General features: G+C 44.2%; 2 protein-coding genes across 11 annotated transcripts in view; one reads left to right on the top strand and one right to left on the bottom strand.

The window, feature by feature from the left end:
- Positions 1-18,596, top strand: part of decr2 (2,4-dienoyl CoA reductase 2, peroxisomal) — a 48,238-nt gene that overhangs the window by 3,400 nt on the left and 26,242 nt on the right. For 3 of the 6 annotated variants that reach the window (XM_069905347.1, XM_069905348.1, XM_069905351.1), the window contains 6 exons: positions 649-700; positions 10,531-10,666; positions 10,797-10,921; positions 13,022-13,115; positions 13,925-14,029; positions 17,501-18,543. In XM_069905347.1, coding sequence (XP_069761448.1) covers positions 649-700; positions 10,531-10,666; positions 10,797-10,921; positions 13,022-13,115; positions 13,925-14,029; positions 17,501-17,718 — 730 coding nt within the window. In that variant the 3' untranslated portion in view covers positions 17,719-18,543. Of the gene's footprint in view, positions 1-648; positions 701-10,530; positions 10,667-10,796; positions 10,922-13,021; positions 13,116-13,924; positions 14,030-17,500; positions 18,544-18,596 lie in introns of those variants that run through there. The other 3 variants (XM_069905352.1, XM_069905350.1, XM_069905349.1) reach the window with 2 other exon arrangements.
- The window catches only part of ift140 (intraflagellar transport 140 homolog (Chlamydomonas)), a 190,447-nt gene that overhangs the window by 168,381 nt on the left and 3,470 nt on the right, over positions 1-18,596 (bottom strand). The window lies entirely within an intron of this gene.

The following is an 18,596-nucleotide window of genomic DNA, read 5'->3' as shown; positions in this document are numbered from 1 at the left end:
GGATAAAGCTGCTGGCTGTTTACCCTATCTATGCCTATCATAATCTTGTAGGCCTTTATTAAGTCACCCCTCCTCCTCCTTCGATCCAAGGAGAAAAGTCCTAGCTCTGTTAATCTTGGCTCATAACACTTAATTTCCAATTCAGGCAACATCCTGGTGAATCTTCTCTGCACCCTCTCTGGAGCTTCCACATCCTAAGCCATCATAAGCCTTCTTAACTGTCCTACCATCCTGTGGAGTGACCTTGAGATCTATGGATTTGGTCTTCAAAGTCTCTGTTCTGTCTCTGTATTCAAGTTTGACCATCCAAAATCAACACTTACCTGGATTGAATTCCATCTGCCATTTTTCCGCACAACTTTGCATTGGATCTATAACCTGTTGTTACCTGTAGACAGCCTTCTGCCTCATTCACGATTGAGTTTTCAAGTTCATTTATTTTCCTGTTCAGTTCTTCTGCCTATATTTACTTGTCATGCAATGCAGAAGTGTTGATCAATCACATTTCAGCATTTTTGTGGGCTGTTTCAACTTGCAGGAAATGGATCTTACAACCTTGCCCGCAGATGGGAACAGTCAAAATTGAACATTAACTCCTACCCATTATCGGTTGTGTGACTTGTTTTTTAAATGACTTTTCTGTTGCAGACATGGATGTCGGACTGTTATTGCCAGCAGGAGTTTGGAGCGAGTACAAGAAGTGAGTAGCTATGGCTTTACTGATACAAGAATGTAAGAAACCGAAGTAGTTGTGGGTGATTCAGCCAGTTTGCCTACTCTGCTGTTCAATAAAATATTGGCTGGTCTCTTCCCTCTTGTTCTCACCCCATGTCCAACAATTCTGTTCATACCCAAAAGTTTATCAGTCTGTCTTAAGTAAACATTTTACACAGAGAGTAGTGGTTGCCTTGATTGGGTTGCCATGATTTGTAGGGAAAACAGATATGATAGTCATGTTTAAACAGCTTCTAGATTGACCCATGGGTATGCAGGGAACAGAGGGATAAGACTAGAAGGCAGAGGAGCAGAATGAGGTCATTCGGCTTGTTGAGCCTACGCAGCCTTCTTCCCCATAACCCTTGATTCCCTTCCTAATTAAGAACTTCTCTACCTCTGTCTTAAATATACCCAATGACTTGGCCTCTACCATCGTCCGTGGCAATGAATTCTACAGATTCACCACCATCTGAGTGAAGAAATTCCTTCTCATCTCTAAAGGGATGTTTTTGTATTCCGAGGCTGTGCCCTATGGTCCCAGGCTCTCCCACTGCTGGATATTATTGTACATAATACTATGAGTAAGACACAGTACAGAAGTGTGGGGTAACAGGGAGATCAGTTGGTGCAGGGCAATGGCAATACAATTTTACTGCTTTGAGGTTTGTTCAGGGAGCAAAAAGTTGTCATTGAATCTGGTGCTGAGTGATCTCACACTTATGAATTTTCTTCTTGATGGGAGGAGGTGAAAAGAGTGTGCCTGGGGTGGATGAGTCTTTTAATTTTACTTTAGACATAGAGCACAGTTACAGGCCCTTTTAGCCCACGGGCCTGCGCTGCCCAATTGTACCCAAATGACCTTCAAACCCCCGATAAGTTTCAAACAGTGGGAGGAAACCGGAACGCCCAGGGAAAACCCACACAGACATGGGACTGGATTCAAACCCCAGTCGCTGGCGCTGTAACAGTATTGCGCCAACCACTACTATTTTGGCTTCTTTTCCAAGGCAGCAGGAGGTATAGACAGAGTCAAGAAAGGCTGCAGTTCCTTGGGTCTTGGACAGAGCATTTTCCATACCATGCAATGATCCTCCTTGACAGATGTTTCCACTGGTTCATCTATAGAAGTTGTTAAGGATGCAGGTGACATGCCCAATTTCCTCAGGCTTCTAAGCAAGTAGAAAGGCTGGTGCACTTTCCTGTCCATTGCATTGATGTGGGTGGACCAGGACATGTCACTGGAGATGGTGTTAAACATGAAAGTCTACAGATACTGAGGCTTAGTGCAATACACAAATGTGCTGGAAAAACTCAGCAGGTCGCACAGTATCTGGGGGAAGTAATCAACATTCTGGGCCTGAGCCCTTTGTCAGTTACAAGCAAAAACACACAGACACCTGAATAAAAAGATAAGTTTGGGGGGAAGAGGAGAGAGAAAGGTGCAGGGGAGGAGCATAGACTAAGAGGTCACAGGTGGGAGGATGAGAGGGAGAAAAGCTGAGATGTTTGAGGGTAGCTCACTGATAGGAGAAGACAGGGCAGGGTGTGGGGAGCTGGAAGAAAGGAGACTAGGGATAGGGAAAGAGACAGGGAGGGGGGTGAATGGAAATTGGAGGTTGATGTTAATGCTGCCTGGTAGGAAACTGCGAAGATAGAATATTTGCGGGTGCCCACAGTTTGGCAGTATGTGAGGGCATGGACAGGAACATCAATGTGACAATGGAGTGTTGAATTGCAATGGAGATGTTTGCACCCAGGAACTTAAAGCTGCCTCCTATCTCCAGCTCAACACCAATGATGCCAAGGGAGGGGATCTGCCTCTTTGCCAGAAGCCTACATCCAGCTCTGATTTTGCTGGCATTGAGGAAACATTGTTGTACTGGCATCAAGCCTCAAGTCCCTCCATCTCTTTCCTGCACTCCGATGTCATTGTTCAAAATCCTGCTTGGAACAATGGTGTCATCTGGGAATTTGTACCTGGAGTGGTGTTTAATCATGCAATAATGGGTGTACAGGGTGTGTCGTAAGGGACTGAGTGCCCAGCCTTGCAGTGTCCCAGTGTTGAGGACAATTGAGGAAGAGGCGCTGACACCAATCATCACTAATTGTGTCCTGCGGGGTAGAAATTTGTGGATCCAATTGCAGAGAAAGGTGCTGCGACCCAGGCCCTGTAGTTTTGTCTATTGCATTGGAGGCAGTCTCTTCAATTGTGTAAATAACTATCAAAATACATTATTCCTTTATTTAAATCCTCTTGCAATTTCTTTTTTTTTTCTTTGGCTTGGCTTCGCGGACGAAGATTTATGGAGGGGGTAAAAAGTCCACGTCAGCTGCAGGCTCGTTTGTGGCTGACAAGTCCGATGCGGGACAGGCAGACACGATTGCAGCGGTTGCAGGGGAAAATTGGTGGGTTGGGGTTGGGTGTTGGGTTTTTCCTCCTTTGCCTTTTGTCAGTGAGGTAGGCTCTGCGGTCTTCTTCAAAGGAGGTTGCTGCCCGCCGAACTGTGAGGCGCCAAGATGCACGGTTTGAGGCGATATCGGCCCACTGGCGGTGGTCAATGTGGCAGGCACCAAGAGATTTCTTTAGGCAGTCCTTGTACCTTTTCTTTGGTGCACCTCTGTCACGGTGGCCAGTGGAGAGCTCGCCATATAACACGATCTTGGGAAGACCGATTAATTACTTTCTAATTGCTTTATCTTAACTTTTGAGTGAGTTGTGTATCAGGTCAACCAGGTACTGTACTTTAATGAAAGTAACTTTCAGTCACAGCATTAAAAAGCACTCTACTACCAAAATAGATTACCTTATTTTATCTTCATTTTATTTTAGCTGCCATGTCCTTGTGCTTTCACCTTGCCTATCTATTTCTCCCCGTAAAGCCTCTTGGCATTCTCTGCACTGCCCATGCTGGATTCAATATTTATTTCAATTGCAAACTGTATCATTATAAGGGCAAGCCTCTCTTTCTCAGTCCTTCACTGCCACTTGCCTGGCAACAGGTGATTTGTTAAGTAATGCAGGTAAGGGCTTGTGTGATTTGTCCATGGAGGAACTGTTAGGTGCTGAACAACTTTATCCACAAAGTATCATCTCGTGCTAATGTTTAGAAGAACATCCACAGTTTGTGGGTCTTGCCTGCTAATCCTTCAAATGACTGCACCAACCACTCTTTCCCTGCAGGTGTGGATCTGTTATTTTCAACTGTTTACTTAACATGTCATTGTTCTAATAAGTTTAAGCCAAGGTGATCTTAATTCCAAAAATGAAATGACTGCACCCATTATCAGTTTAATATTTGTGCAAGAGGAAAAACTGAGAAAGATTTGTATTTCTGCTATGCTATTAAGGTCAAGTAGAGAATAGCCAGATAACTGCTTCAGTATAGTAATTATTGACCAAGACAGGATGTAGTGTATACTCGTGTAATCATTGATACCATGTAATATTTGACTTCCCTCCCCCTTTTTTTCTGGCTCAAAAATCTGGTGTTTTTGTATGACCCATGTAAAAGTTGACCCCCCTCCCCAAAATATTTGGCCCTGACTGTCTGCCTATTCAAGCTCCTAATGCCCGAGAGCTGATCCTTGCCCAATGAACATCTGAACGCCCAATGCCTCAGCCACCCACCTATTCGAGCTCCCAACTTAACTCTATCTTAAATCCTACTCTGCGCAAATGTGTGTCTCTATAATGCATGTATGTGTATATAGTTAGATATATTTTGGGTGAGATGCGAAGGACCAGTGAGGAGGAGGAGGAGCAAGGAATGAGTGACAGGGCAACATGATTAATTGGTAGGGGCCAATAAAAGGAGGGGAAGGTCAAATAGTGGCACAGAGAAAGAGAAGAGCGGAGAGGCTTTGGCGCAGAGAAACTGAGGTACAGGTTAAAGGGGTGAGTTCTTTTTTCCATTTAATATAACCACTGGGGTTTGTTTCAGGCATGGCAGGTGAAGTCTGACCAATGTTGTGCTCCTCCTCTGCCATGTGGGAACATGGGGAGACTGACAGTGTCCCTGAGGACTATGTGTGCAGGAAGTGTGTCCAGCTGCAGCTCCTGATAGACCACATTTCGGCATTGGAGCTGAGGAGAGAATGTGGTGGATAGCACATTTAGTGAGTTGTCACACTGCGGCTTTGGCAAATACTAGAGCGCATCGGATGTCCCCCAAAGTTCCTCAACATGATTATCCAACTGCACGAAAACCAACAAGGTCGGGTCAGATACAGCAATGAGCTCTCTGAACCCTTCTCCATTAACAATGGCGTGAAGCAAGGCTGTGTTCTCGCACCAACCCTCTTTTCAATCTTCTTCAGCATGATGCTGAACCAAGCCATGAAAGACCCCAACAATGAAGACGCTGTTTACATCCGGTACCGCACGGATGGCAGTCTCTTCAATCTGAGGCGCCTGCAAGCTCACACCAAGACACAAGAGAAACTTGTCCGTGAACTACTCTTTGCAGATGATGCCGCTTTAGTTGCCCATTCAGAGCCAGCTCTTCAGCGCTTGACGTCCTGCTTTGCGGAAACTGCCAAAATGTTTGGCCTGGAAGTCAGCCTGAAGAAAACTGAGGTCCTCCATCAGCCAGCTCCCCACCATGACTACCAGCCCCCCCACATCTCCATCGGGCACACAAAACTCAAAACGGTCAACCAGTTTACCTATCTCGGCTGCACCATTTCATCAGATGCAAGGATCGACAATGAGATAGACAACAGACTCGCCAAGGCAAATAGCGCCTTTGGAAGACTACACAAAAGAGTCTGGAAAAACAACCAACTGAAAAACCTCACAAAGATAAGCGTATACAGAGCCGTTGTCATACCCACACTCCTGTTCGGCTCCGAATCATGGGTCCTCTACCGGCACCACCTACGGCTCCTAGAACGCTTCCACCAGCGTTGTCTCCGCTCCATCCTCAACATCCATTGGAGCGCTTACACCCCTAACGTCAAAGTACTCGAGATGGCAGAGGTCGACAGCATCGAGTCCACGCTGCTGAAGATCCAGCTGCGCTGGATGGGTCACGTCTCCAGAATGGAGGACCATCGCCTTCCCAAGATCGTGTTACATGGCGAGCTCTCCACTGGCCACCGTGACAGAGGTGCACCAAAGAAAAGGTACAAGGACTGCCTAAAGAAATCTCTTGGTGCCTGCCACATTGACCACCGCCAGTGGGCTGATAACGCCTCAAACCGTGCATCTTGGCGCCTCACAGTTTGGCGGGCAGCAACCTCCTTTGAAGAAGACCGCAGAGCCCACCTCACTGACAAAAGGCAAAGGAGGAAAAACCCAACACCTATCCCCAACCAACCAATTTTCCCTTGCAACCGCTGCAATCGTGTCTGCCTGTCCCGCATCGGACTTGTCAGCCACAAACGAGCCTGCAGCTGACGTGGACTTTTTACCCCCTCCATAAATCTTCGTCCGCGAAGCCAAGCCAAAGAAAAAGAAACACTGCGGCTTAAGAGAGTAGAGAAGGATAGGGATTGGGTGACCAACATCAAGAGCAGTAACAAGAAGGTAGTGCAGGAGAGTCATCACCCTCCAAAACAGATATACCGCTTTTTGTTGGGGAAGATGGCCCATTAGGAGAAAGCAGCAGTAGCCAGGATCATAGCCCTGTGAGTGGTTCTGCTGTCAAGAGAGAGGAAAAAGAGTGGTAGAGCAATAGTTATCGGGGAATTCCATAGTAGGGGGAACAGACAGGAGCTTCTGTGGCCGCAAACAGGACTCCCGGAAGGTGTGTTACCTGCCGGCTGCAACAGTCAGGGATGTTTTGGAGTGACTGCAGGCTTCTGAAAAGGGAGGGTGAACAGCCAGCTGTCGTGGTCTATATTGGTACCAACGATGTTGGAAGAAAGCGGGATGAGGTCCTATAAGCTGAACTTGGGGAGCTAGGAGATAAATTAAAGAGTAGGACCTCAAAAGTAATCTTGGGATTATTACCAGTGCCATGACCTAGTGAGAGTAGGAATAGCAGGATAATTAGAATGAATATGTGGCTTGAACAGTGCTGCAGGAGGGAGGGTTTCAGTTTCTTGGGGCATTGGAACCTGTTCTGGAGCAGATGGGACCAGGTCAAACTGGACGTTCTACATCTGGGCAGGGCCGGGATCAATGTCCTAGGGAGATTGTTTGCTTGTGCTGTTGGAGAAAGTTTAAACTAATGGGACAGGGGGATGGGAACCTGCAAAGAAAGAATGAGGAAGGTGGTACAGAGACCAAAGCTAGAGTTTGGAAAGAGAAAAAGAAAAATAAAGGGCAGAAAAGTCAAAGCAAAGGATGCAGAGGTCACTCGATTCTAAAAGAACAATGAGCAGAAGGGCTCTTTCTCTGAATGCCATAGTATTAGAAACAAGGTTAGTGAATGTGAGCGCAAATCAGTACCTAGGCATATGATTTAGTGGCCACCACAGAAACATGGTTTCAAGGTGGGCATGTTTGGGAATTAACTATTCAAGAGTATCAGGTGGTACGAAAAGATAGAAAGGTGGGGTGACACTCTTAATCAAGGATGAGATCATGGCAATAGTGAGAGACGATAGAAGATCTAAGGAGCAGAATGTTGAATCCATCTGGGTTGAGATTAACAATAGTAAAGAGAAAAAAAATCACTGGTGGGAGTTGTCTATCGCCCACCAAAGAGCAATAGCACAGTGCTCAGACCATTAACTGAGAGAGAACAGAATGGCAGTTGTGGGGGACTTTAACCTCCATGTAGATTGGGAAAATCAATTGATCTAGGTAGACTGGAGGATGACTTCGTATTATCCATCTGTGATAGCTTTCTTGAGCAGCATGTTAAGCAACCAACTAGGGAGAATGCTACTTTAGATCCAGTATTGTGCAATGAGAGGTAAAATTAACAATCTCATAGTTAGGGACCCTCTTGGAAAAAGCGATCATAATATAATTGAATTTCTCATACAGGTGGAGGATGCAATAGTTAGATCTAAAACCTGGTATATTATGCTTGAACAGGATGAGGGAGGAATTGGTCAACATGAACTGGGAGCACAGTCTAGTTGGCAGAACAGTTGAGGAATGGTGGAAGAGATTTTTCACAATGCTCAACAAAAATATCTTCCCGTTTTAAAAATAAGGTCAGTAAGAGAGGGAAGAGTCAGCCTTGGTTAACTAAGGAAATAAAGGAAAGTATAAAATTAAAAGCTCGTGTGTACAAAGTAGCCAAGAGTCGTGGGAAACTGAAGGATTGGGAAAACTTTAAAAGGCAACAAAGGAGAACAAAATGAGAAATGAGGGAAGAAGGATTTTGAAGGTAAATTAGCACAAAATATAAAAACAGATAGCAAAAATTTTTTTAAATATATAAAATGGAAGAGGGTGCCTAGAGCCAACATGGGTCCCTTGGAAGATGAGAAAAGGAGTTTGATATTGAGTAATGAGGAAATGGCTGAGGCATTGGACAGATATTTTCTGTCAGTCTTCATGGTGGAAGGCACGTCCAGCATGACAGAGTGGTGATAGGGATGTGAAGGGAGGAGAGGGCCTTGATAAAATAATTGTTACAAAGGAGATAATGATAAGCAAACTAATGGGTCTGAAAGTAGACAAATCCCCTGGTCCTGAAGGTATGCATCCCAGGGTACTGAGGAAATGACGGGAGTTATAGTTGATGCTTTGGTCGTCATTTACCAAAATTCTCTGGTTTCTGAGCAGATCCTGGCAGATTGGAAGACAACAAATGTCACATCATGTTTTAGAAAGGGATGTAGGCAGATCGGCCAGTTAGCTGTCGTCGGGAAAATGCTTGAAACTGTCATTAAGGATGAAATGGCGAAGCATTTAGGACAAAGGGGTTCTATCAGGCAGGTGCAGCATGGATTCAGAAAGGGCAAGCCTTGTTTGACAAACTTGCTGGAGTTCTTTGAGGATATAATGGTGCAGTAGATGGAAGGGAACAGGTTGTTGTATATTTGAATTTCCAGAAGGCATTTGATAAGGTGCCGCACAAGAAATTTATCAATAAGATACAGATGAATGGGGTCAGGGGCAGTATATTGGCAGGGATCGAGGATTGGTTAACTGACAGAGGGTTGTCTGATCCCATGGGGTTTGAAGCACTGGATGTAGCAGCAGTTTATTGGTGTCGTGTGGAGTGACTGGAGCCTGGCTTCTATGATCATGGGCATTTCAGATGGAGCTGCAATGGATCATCTGTTCAGCACATAGCTGTACATGGCTATGAAGGCTGCAGCCTATCCATTCACAATGATGTGCTGGGATCTGCCATCTTTACAGATGTTCTCAGAGCCTCTTCATCCTATGAACTGTTTACTTCTCCACCACAATTCATGTCCATTTATGTGAAAACTAAAGGCCTTCGATCTGACCTGTCAATTAGTCTCAGCATAAACATATTTTTAATTGTTCCAAGCACCGAGACAAATTATTTCCTTAGGTGGGTGAAGCCAACACAGTGACACAACCTTCAAACCTTTCATAAGAACACATTGCTTCCAGAGTGGAATGCAAATCTGGAATTTGCTTCCAAATTTCTGGGGTTTATTGGCATTTTCTTGGGTGAGATCAGTAGATTTTCATTGGGCGAAGGTGTTGAAGGATAAGATGCAATGTTGGATAAGTGGGGTTGATGCACTGACTTCCTTGATCTAATTGAATGGTGGAAAAATTCCGAGGCTGCATAGCTTCCTCGATTCCCATGCATTAGCAGGGTGATTAACAGGTTGGTAAAACAGGTTTCTGATTGATTAAATTGGATGCTGAGGTGGAAAATGTGTTGATAACATGACATGAGTTCTGATTGACAGCTGTAGTGACATCACAGAGTTAACCTTCTACAGAGCAAGGCAATAGTAATTCAGTTGCTTTTGAACTCAGCCCTTGGCTCTTCAAATGGCCACAGTGCTGTGAGGTTATATCGAAAAAGTCCAGAAATCCAAACCACCCAATAATCCAGACTCTCAAACTTTTTAAATTTGATGGGCTTTTATGTGAGTGTGCAAGCACCTCAGATGCACAGTAGCACTTAATACAGGTCATCTTATCACAAAGAAATTAATTTGTATACTGTATTTTTTCTTATACAATGTTCATTTTAAACATAATTTCAAGAATTCCACACTTTTATGTAGTGAAAAATTTTAGTTACATTTTTGTCATGTTAATTTTATTTTTCTTTAACACTGCTTGTTTTGATAAATGAACCACATTGTATTTGCTAATGAATAAACTATCAACATTTACCTGTTTCTCTCTTTATCCTCCTTAAATCTGAATTTTAAAAGTTCTGGAGAGAATCCGGATAATCTGGACTGACCCAATCCCAGAGTAGTCTGAATTTTAGAGCTTTTACTCTATGAAATATTTTTTGTTGACACTTTAAGGATTAGACAGGCCAAGGCAATGCTCTTTCATTCAGAGAGAAATTAAATAGTTTCAAATCTCATGCACAAGAGCAGTGGTTCTGCCAAACCACAGTATCTTAGACTACAGCACGGGACAGGCCCTCGATGTTGATCTCTATATTCCTACAAAAAACCCCGGTCCTCCCTGCCTCATAATCCTCTGTTTTTCTGTCAGTCATGTGCCAAAGAGCCTCTTAAATGTCCCTAATGTAACAACCTCCACCACCACCTAACCAATACGTTCCAGGCACCCACAACTCTTTTTTAAAATAAATACCCCTAATGTCTCCCCTAAGCTTTCCTCCCTTCACATTATTTATATTAACATCAAATCCATCCATGGAATGGGGAAGGGGGCAGGGTTTGAAGGTTCTCTGTCACGTGGACCAATAATTGATTTCTTTCATTCTGATGCAGTCGGCTGCAAAACTCATGGCAGCCACTGGGCAGCGCTGCCTCCCAGCGTCAATGGATGTCAGGCAACCTGAGACCATTAAAGCTGCTGTGGAGAAGATGCTGCGGGTGTTTGGGAAAGTCGACATCCTGGTTAACAGTAAGTTTGAGCTTGTCTTTCCTGCTGGTATCAGGTGTAGGGAGGAGGCCTATGAGTCCTGTCTGCTTGTCACAGAGACCTCCGGTGTAAAGTCCTTTATTAATTGTAAAGTCCTCCTTTCTTCTCCCAGATGCTGCAGGAAACTTCCTGTGCCCTGCCAGTGGATTATCGTTCAATGCTTTCAAGACTGTCCTGGAGATTGACACAATCGGAACCTTCAACACGAGCAAGCTCCTGTATCAGAAGTGGTTCAAGGTGAGTCATGGCCCACCAGTGAAGCTGGAAAACCACAATCCTGGAGGAATTCAGCTGGTTAAATGTTGTAAAGATAAAGGTACAAAACCAGCAACTCAGGCTTGAGCCCTTCCTAAAGGTATGAGCAAAACATGGGCACAAATCATGAGTGGGGGGAAGGGTATGGATCAAGTATGGATGTGGGATGAATATAGATAAATATCAGCATAGATGTGGCCAAAGGGCCTGTATCTGTGCTGTATGACACTGAGCTGGGGTGGTTTAAACTTTGATTAGTGGAACGAGAAATCAGACTGCTCAAACTACAGGGGAATCACGTTGCTCTCCATTGCAGGCAAAATCTTCGCTAGGATTCTACTAAATAGAATAATACCTAGTGTCGCTGAGAATATTCTCCCAGAATCACAGTGCGGCTTTCGCGCTAACAGAGGAACCACTGACATGGTCTTTGCCCTCAGACAGCTCCAAGAAAAGTGTAGAGAACAAAACAAAGGACTCTACATCACCTTTGTTGACCTCACCAAAGCCTTCGACACCGTGAGCAGGAAAGGGCTTTGGCAAATACTAGAGCGCATCGGATGTCCCCCAAAGTTCCTCAACATGATTATCCAACTGCACGAAAACCAACAAGGTCGGGTCAGATACAGCAATGAGCTCTCTGAACCCTTCTCCATTAACAATGGCGTGAAGCAAGGCTGTGTTCTCGCACCAACCCTCTTTTCAATCTTCTTCAGCATGATGCTGAACCAAGCCATGAAAGACCCCAACAATGAAGACGCTGTTTACATCCGGTACCGCACGGATGGCAGTCTCTTCAATCTGAGGCGCCTGCAAGCTCACACCAAGACACAAGAGAAACTTGTCCGTGAACTACTCTTTGCAGATGATGCCGCTTTAGTTGCCCATTCAGAGCCAGCTCTTCAGCGCTTGACGTCCTGCTTTGCGGAAACTGCCAAAATGTTTGGCCTGGAAGTCAGCCTGAAGAAAACTGAGGTCCTCCATCAGCCAGCTCCCCACCATGACTACCAGCCCCCCCACATCTCCATCGGGCACACAAAACTCAAAACGGTCAACCAGTTTACCTATCTCGGCTGCACCATTTCATCAGATGCAAGGATCGACAATGAGATAGACAACAGACTCGCCAAGGCAAATAGCGCCTTTGGAAGACTACACAAAAGAGTCTGGAAAAACAACCAACTGAAAAACCTCACAAAGATAAGCGTATACAGAGCCGTTGTCATACCCACACTCCTGTTCGGCTCCGAATCATGGGTCCTCTACCGGCACCACCTACGGCTCCTAGAACGCTTCCACCAGCGTTGTCTCCGCTCCATCCTCAACATCCATTGGAGCGCTCACACCCCTAACGTCGAGGTACTCGAGATGGCAGAGGTCGACAGCATCGAGTCCACGCTGCTGAAGATCCAGCTGCGCTGGATGGGTCACGTCTCCAGAATGGAGGACCATCGCCTTCCCAAGATCGTATTATATGGCGAGCTCTCCACTGGCCACCGTGACAGAGGTGCACCAAAGAAAAGGTACAAGGACTGCCTAAAGAAATCTCTTGGTGCCTGCCACATTGACCACCGCCAGTGGGCTGATAACGCCTCAAACCGTGCATCTTGGCGCCTCACAGTTTGGCGGGCAGCAGCCTCCTTTGAAGAAGACCGCAGAGCCCACCTCACTGACAAAAGGCAAAGGAGGAAAAACCCAACACCCAACCCCAACCAACCAATTTTCCCTTGCAACCGCTGCAATCGTGTCTGCCTGTCCCGCATCGGACTGGTCAGCCACAAACGAGCCTGCAGCTGACGTGGACTTTTTACCCCCTCCATAAATCTTCGTCCGCGAAGCCAAGCCAAAGAAAGAAAGAAGTGGAACCAGTTACAATATTACTGAAAATTTTTAAAAATTCTCATCTCCACTCTCTCTTCAACAAGGGCTACTACATAGGAAACAAAGGCAAATAAACTGATCAAGTTTACCAATGTCAAACATAATTTTCATTAAAACCTTCCCGTGGAAATGAAGTGGAGCTTGCTATTGAAATTTGTGGAATGTTGTGTCTGATGTTCCTAACCCTCCATGTCACCCCAGGACCATGGCGGAGTTATTGTGAACATCACGGCTACGCTGAGCTACAGAGGCCAGATGCTCCAGGTCCATGCAGGTTCTGCCAAGGCTGCCATAGGTAGGTCCACAAGGCAGGTAGCAGTTCACCGATTTTGTCTGAAATAACCATATAAGCAGGGTTGGGAAGCTATTCTCCACTTACGTTGTGCATTTCAAACACCTCCCTAAAGACAGAAGCTGGCCCAGTCTTGGTGAATCTGCCCTGCACCCTCTCCAGTGTATTCACATCCTTCCTGTAATGTGTCAACTAGAATTATTTTTCCAAGTTGGACATCTTCACCTCTCCACCTATTTTCTCCTTTCTCAGGGACCACCCTTTCCATGACTCATCATCTTTGGTTTGAGGGATGTACTGGAAGACTGGAGGATGAGTAATATAAAAAGGAGTAGCAAGGACAAGTCAGGCAAAGACAGGCTAGTGAGCTGGTTGTCAATGGTCAACAAATTGCTGAAGGGGACAGGATCCACCAATATTTGGATAGATGGACTGATTGGAGGTTTTCAGCAGGAATTTGTGTGTGGCAAATTGTGTCTCACAAATCTGATGGGGTTTTTGAAGAGGTGACAGGAGATTCAGGAGGGCAGGGCAATATAGACTTTAACCTTTGACCTCTCCCCTTCAGTAAGTGTTCAATGATGGTCCAGGGTGGCCAATCACTTTCCTGGACCCATGCCTGTTCTTAGTATTGAGGCTCCTTGTTTACCATGATGGGAATGTATATGAAGGAATCTTTAGCAGCACCCAGTAACTGGTTAGAAGATAAGACCTGCACTGTATCTCTCTGGAATTGCATACCATACAGTTTAATTAGCTACTGCTTTAAAATGAACCCTAAATGATCACATCTCTGTCCCTTCCCTTTGTAGATGCAATGACGAAGCACCTCGCAGTAGAATGGGGACCTGACAACATTCGTGTAAACAGTCTGGCGCCAGGCCCCGTATCTGGGACTGAAGGTTTTCGGAAGTTGGGTAAGAGACTACGAATGCTTGCTGAGCACAAGGCTTGAGTAACAGCCTTCCAAAGGCCTCATTCAGTTGGTATCTCAGCTTTCACATCACTGATCCACATCAGCTCTCAACAATTTTTTTTAGAAACTTTCTGACTTGTTTTCCACTCACTTGAGGTCTTCACCTTTTCCGTAATCTCTTCTACCCCTGCTATCCTTCACAATATCTGCCTCTCTCTAATTCTGGCCTTTGAGTATCCTTTCTCTGGATTTCTGTGAATTTGAGATTTTCGCCATTATTAGCCTTGCCTGTAACAAATTGGATCCAAAACCCTTTCTCAGCTTCACCACTGATCTTCCCTGCACCATTTCTATACGGTGAAGTCTTGACAATATTCCAGCCTTGCTGCCTGCAAGGGTGAAGGGAAGATAGTGGTCATCTCCAACAAGAGACTGTCCAGCCATCCACATTTGACATTGCTGAGTCCCACCATCAACATCCTGGGGTCACCATTGACCAGAAATGCACCTGGACCAGTGACATAAACCATGCAACTTAAACAGCAAGTCAGAGGCTGGGTGTTTGGTGTGAATGACACATGTCTGAATATTCCATCACTTGTCGACCATCTGTAAGGCACAAGGCAGGAGTGCAATGGAATACTCGCCATCGTTGTGCAGTTAGCTCCAATAGCAATGGACACATTCTGGTGTATTTGAATGATACCCCATCCTTCACCGTAAACAACCATCCTTTTCATCATTGCAGAATCAGTATGTACCATTTATAAAATGCCGCTCACTCAGGCTACTCTGAGAGCACCACCCAAATCCACAAGCTTTTTTAAAAATAGTTTATTTAAAAATTTTGACCATATATACAGTCAATTACAAAATTAAAAAAATACAACTACAAAAGTAAATCCAATATTTACTTCATGATGATTTTACCCCAGCCCCCATCCACCCAAGAAAAGACCCCAAAGAAAAAGATAGAGATGGAAAGAAAAGCAAGTAAGAAAAAGGAAAGAAAGGAAAGCAGAATGGATCACTGGAAAGTGCCACATAAATTCATATTCTATTTGATTTTCTTTAGAGAAGTTCAATGCTGGTCTCGAGGGTTAGGAAGTACACAACTAAAGATTTACACCTGCAAATATGGATCCAAAGCTTGTCAAAATATATTGTACTTATTTCTTAAGTTATAACTTTTCTCAAGGGGAATACAACTATGTATTTCTGTGTTCCAGTGTGCCAGACCTAGATTTGAATCAGACTTCCATGCAACTGCTCTACATTTTTCTAGCAACTGCCAACACGATTTTAACAAATTCTATTTGATATTTAGATAGTTTCAATTGTTGAAATTTAATTTCTGTAATCTCTAAGAAATTTCCTAGATGGACTCAAAAAGGTCTCACTTTATAACATAACCAGATTCAACGTGGGGAAAAAAAAATTCCAACCTCTTCGCCACATCTAAAACATCGGTCTGATAAGTCTGAATTTAATTTATTTAATCTCTGTGGTGTTGAGATATAATAGATGCAAAAAATTATATTGTACTAATCTATAATCTTACATATATCATATTAGTCATACTATCCTGACATAGTTCAGACTAGGTTTCCTCATCTTTTCTCACATTTAGGTCTAATTCCCATCTCTGTCTGGACTGATGAACCCTGTTTTGGGGTTCCCATTTGAAGTAAGAGATACATTGCTGAAGTAAATTCCTTTGTACTTCCCTTTCGAATCAGAGACTCCACATCACTACAATTTGATTAAAAACATTGTTAGGCCCAATGTATCCCTTAGATATGCTCTTATTTGAAAATTGCGGAAGGTTGATAAAAATTCCATACTTAGTTTTTAATTGTTCCATTGTCTCTGCTCGTAACAATCTTCAATATATATAATTCCATTACGAGACCAGATTTCAAAAATTTGGTTCCCAGATATAAACCTATTATGAGTCAGAGGGAGTTTTGGGACATAAGCCTCTTTTTGTTCCAATATCACCATTCTACCCTTTTAGGGCTTGGTGTCCGTTTTGGGTTGTAATCCTTCTGTGAAGGATTGGTTTCTAAGCTTTAACACTGTCCAAGTGCAGATTCTGTTACTATTTTCTGGAGTACTCGTGTTCAATCTGTAGGGGTGATGCTGATTTTCCTGTTACTTCAGTTTATCATCCTACTCCAACCCGTCTGTCACCATTGAAATGAGGACCGTTATAAGCTTAAGGAAAACCACCTCCTCTTCCCTTGGGTCACATTACAGTTCTCCAAGTTCAATATCAAATTAAACAACTTGGGTAACTTGTTTTCTCTGCACTATAATTTTTTTGGGAATACTTTATTTAAATTTTTCTATCCATGTAATTATATACTTGTATCTCCGCAAAATTTGATTAGATTTGAAATTACATGGTGATTTTACACCCCTCCTTGCCTTCCCTCTTGTACCCCCCACTAAAAAACATAATAATAGAAATTGATATACATAGTTATATGGAAAAAAATTATAGAAAAAAGAAGAAAGAGAAAAATAATACAAAGGTAGATGGAGAAGCAGGTAGTGTTGAGGAAACATGGAGGCTACAGAAGGACTTAGACAGATAAGGAGAGTGGGCAGAGAAGTGGCAAATTAAATATAATATTGGAAAGTGTACGGTCATGCACTTTTGTAGAAGAAATAAATGGGCAGACTATTGTCTAAATGGGGAGAAAATTGAAAATGCCCAGAAGCAAAGGGACCTGGGTGTCCTCATGCAGGGTAGCCTGAAGGTAAACTTACAATTTAAGTCAGTGTTGAAAAAGGCAAATGCAATGTGGGCATTCAGTTCAAGAGGAATAGAATACAAGAGCAGGGATGTGATGGGAAGGCTTTATAAAGCACTAGTGAGATCTCACGTGGAGTATTTTGAGCAGTTTTAGACCCCCTCGTTTAAGAAAGGATGTGCTGATGTTGGAGAGGATTCAGAGGAGGTTCTCAAAGATTATTCCAGGAATGAAAAGGTTTTCATATTCGAAGGATTTGACAGCTCTTGGCCTGTACTCATTGGAATTTAGGAGAATGAGGGGAGCTCTCATTGAAATATCTTTAATGTTGAAGGGAATGGGCAGAGTGGATGTAGAAAGGTTGTTTGCCATGATGGGAGAGTCTAGGACAAGAGGGTACAACTTCAGGATTGAAGGCTGGCCATTGAGAGATGTGGAGGAATTTCTTGAGCCAGAGGGTGGTGAAACTGTGGGTTGTGGTTGTGGCGGCCAGGCCATTGGGTGTATTTAAGGGCAGAGATTGATAGATTCTTGATTAAACAGGGCATCAAAGGTTATGGGGAGGCCTGACAGTGGAGTTGATTGGGGAAAATTGATCAGCTCATGAATAAATGGCAGGGCAGACTTGACAGGCTGAAAACCTACATCTGCTCCTATATCTTGTGGTCTGAAAGGACTTCACTATTCCTAAACATCCATTCTCTTCTGGACAGGTGGTTTGTTAATGGCTGCAGCAGACCACTGTAAAGTGATTCCACTGCAAAGAGTGGGGACAAAGACAGAAATAGCCCATGGAGTCCTGTACCTCGTGAGCCCGGCAGCGTCGTTTGTGACAGGTACATCGCTTGTCATCGACGGTGGACACTGGCTGAGTGGGGCCAATGACATGTCAGCCATACAGGCGCTCTTGCAAGCATCTGCCAAGCTGTAAATCTCCAGGGCTGAGAACCTTCACCTGTGGTGTTTCCATGCTCCGGGGTGGATGGTGATCTGTAACACCAATCCTTTGCACGTCTTGATCCAGACCAATCACCATTTGCTCTCGAGTCTGAAGCACACTCATGTTGGAGCAGTACAAAATGCTTGAGGAACTCAGTGGGTCAGGCAGCCTCTGTGGAAGCAACAAACAGTTAACATTTCAAACTGTAGCTCTTCATCAAGAATAGCAGGAAAGGGGCTTCCCCCTCCTGGCCCTATTCCTCTTCCCCTTCCTGCTTGTTTCCATCTCTTCCTCTCTACCTGCCTATCACCCACACTTTCCTCCAGGTCCCCACACCTTCCCTTACATCTTCATCAGCCTCTTTATCTGATCACCTCTTAGCTTGTGTTTTCTCCATTCCCCATCCCACCTGTCTTCACCTGCCAGCTAGTTTCTTCCCCCCACCCCCCTCACTCCACCTCACTCCCAACCCCACCTCCCTCTCCCACCTTGGTCCTCCCATTTTTATTTGGTCTTTTGCTCCTGATAGTCCCGAAAAAGGTAATAGGCTGAAACATTGACTGTTTATTGCTTTCTGTAGATCCAACCTGACCTGCTGAGTTTCTTCTGTATTTTGTATGTTGCACCAATTTTCCAGCCTCCAGAGTCTCATTTGCTTAGCACAAATGTTGTTTCCCTAGTCTGTCTTCTGAACTGTTTCACCAGGGATCAGATGACTAACAGCCAGGGAACAATTATGGGTCCTTGCAGCATCCTTTGTCAATCACTTGTAGCAGTCTAACTGGCTGCCAGTCAATAAAACATCTCTCCAAGCGACATTTTTTACTTTTTGTTGTTTCTTCATTATCAGAAGTTTTTTTTTGCTGCTT

Source organism: Narcine bancroftii, chromosome 12 (genome assembly GCF_036971445.1).
Source record: "Narcine bancroftii isolate sNarBan1 chromosome 12, sNarBan1.hap1, whole genome shotgun sequence".
NCBI classification, from domain to species: Eukaryota; Metazoa; Chordata; class Chondrichthyes; order Torpediniformes; family Narcinidae; genus Narcine; species Narcine bancroftii.
Note: the sequence above shows the minus strand (reverse complement) of the source record. Positions and strands in the feature narration are given on the sequence as shown.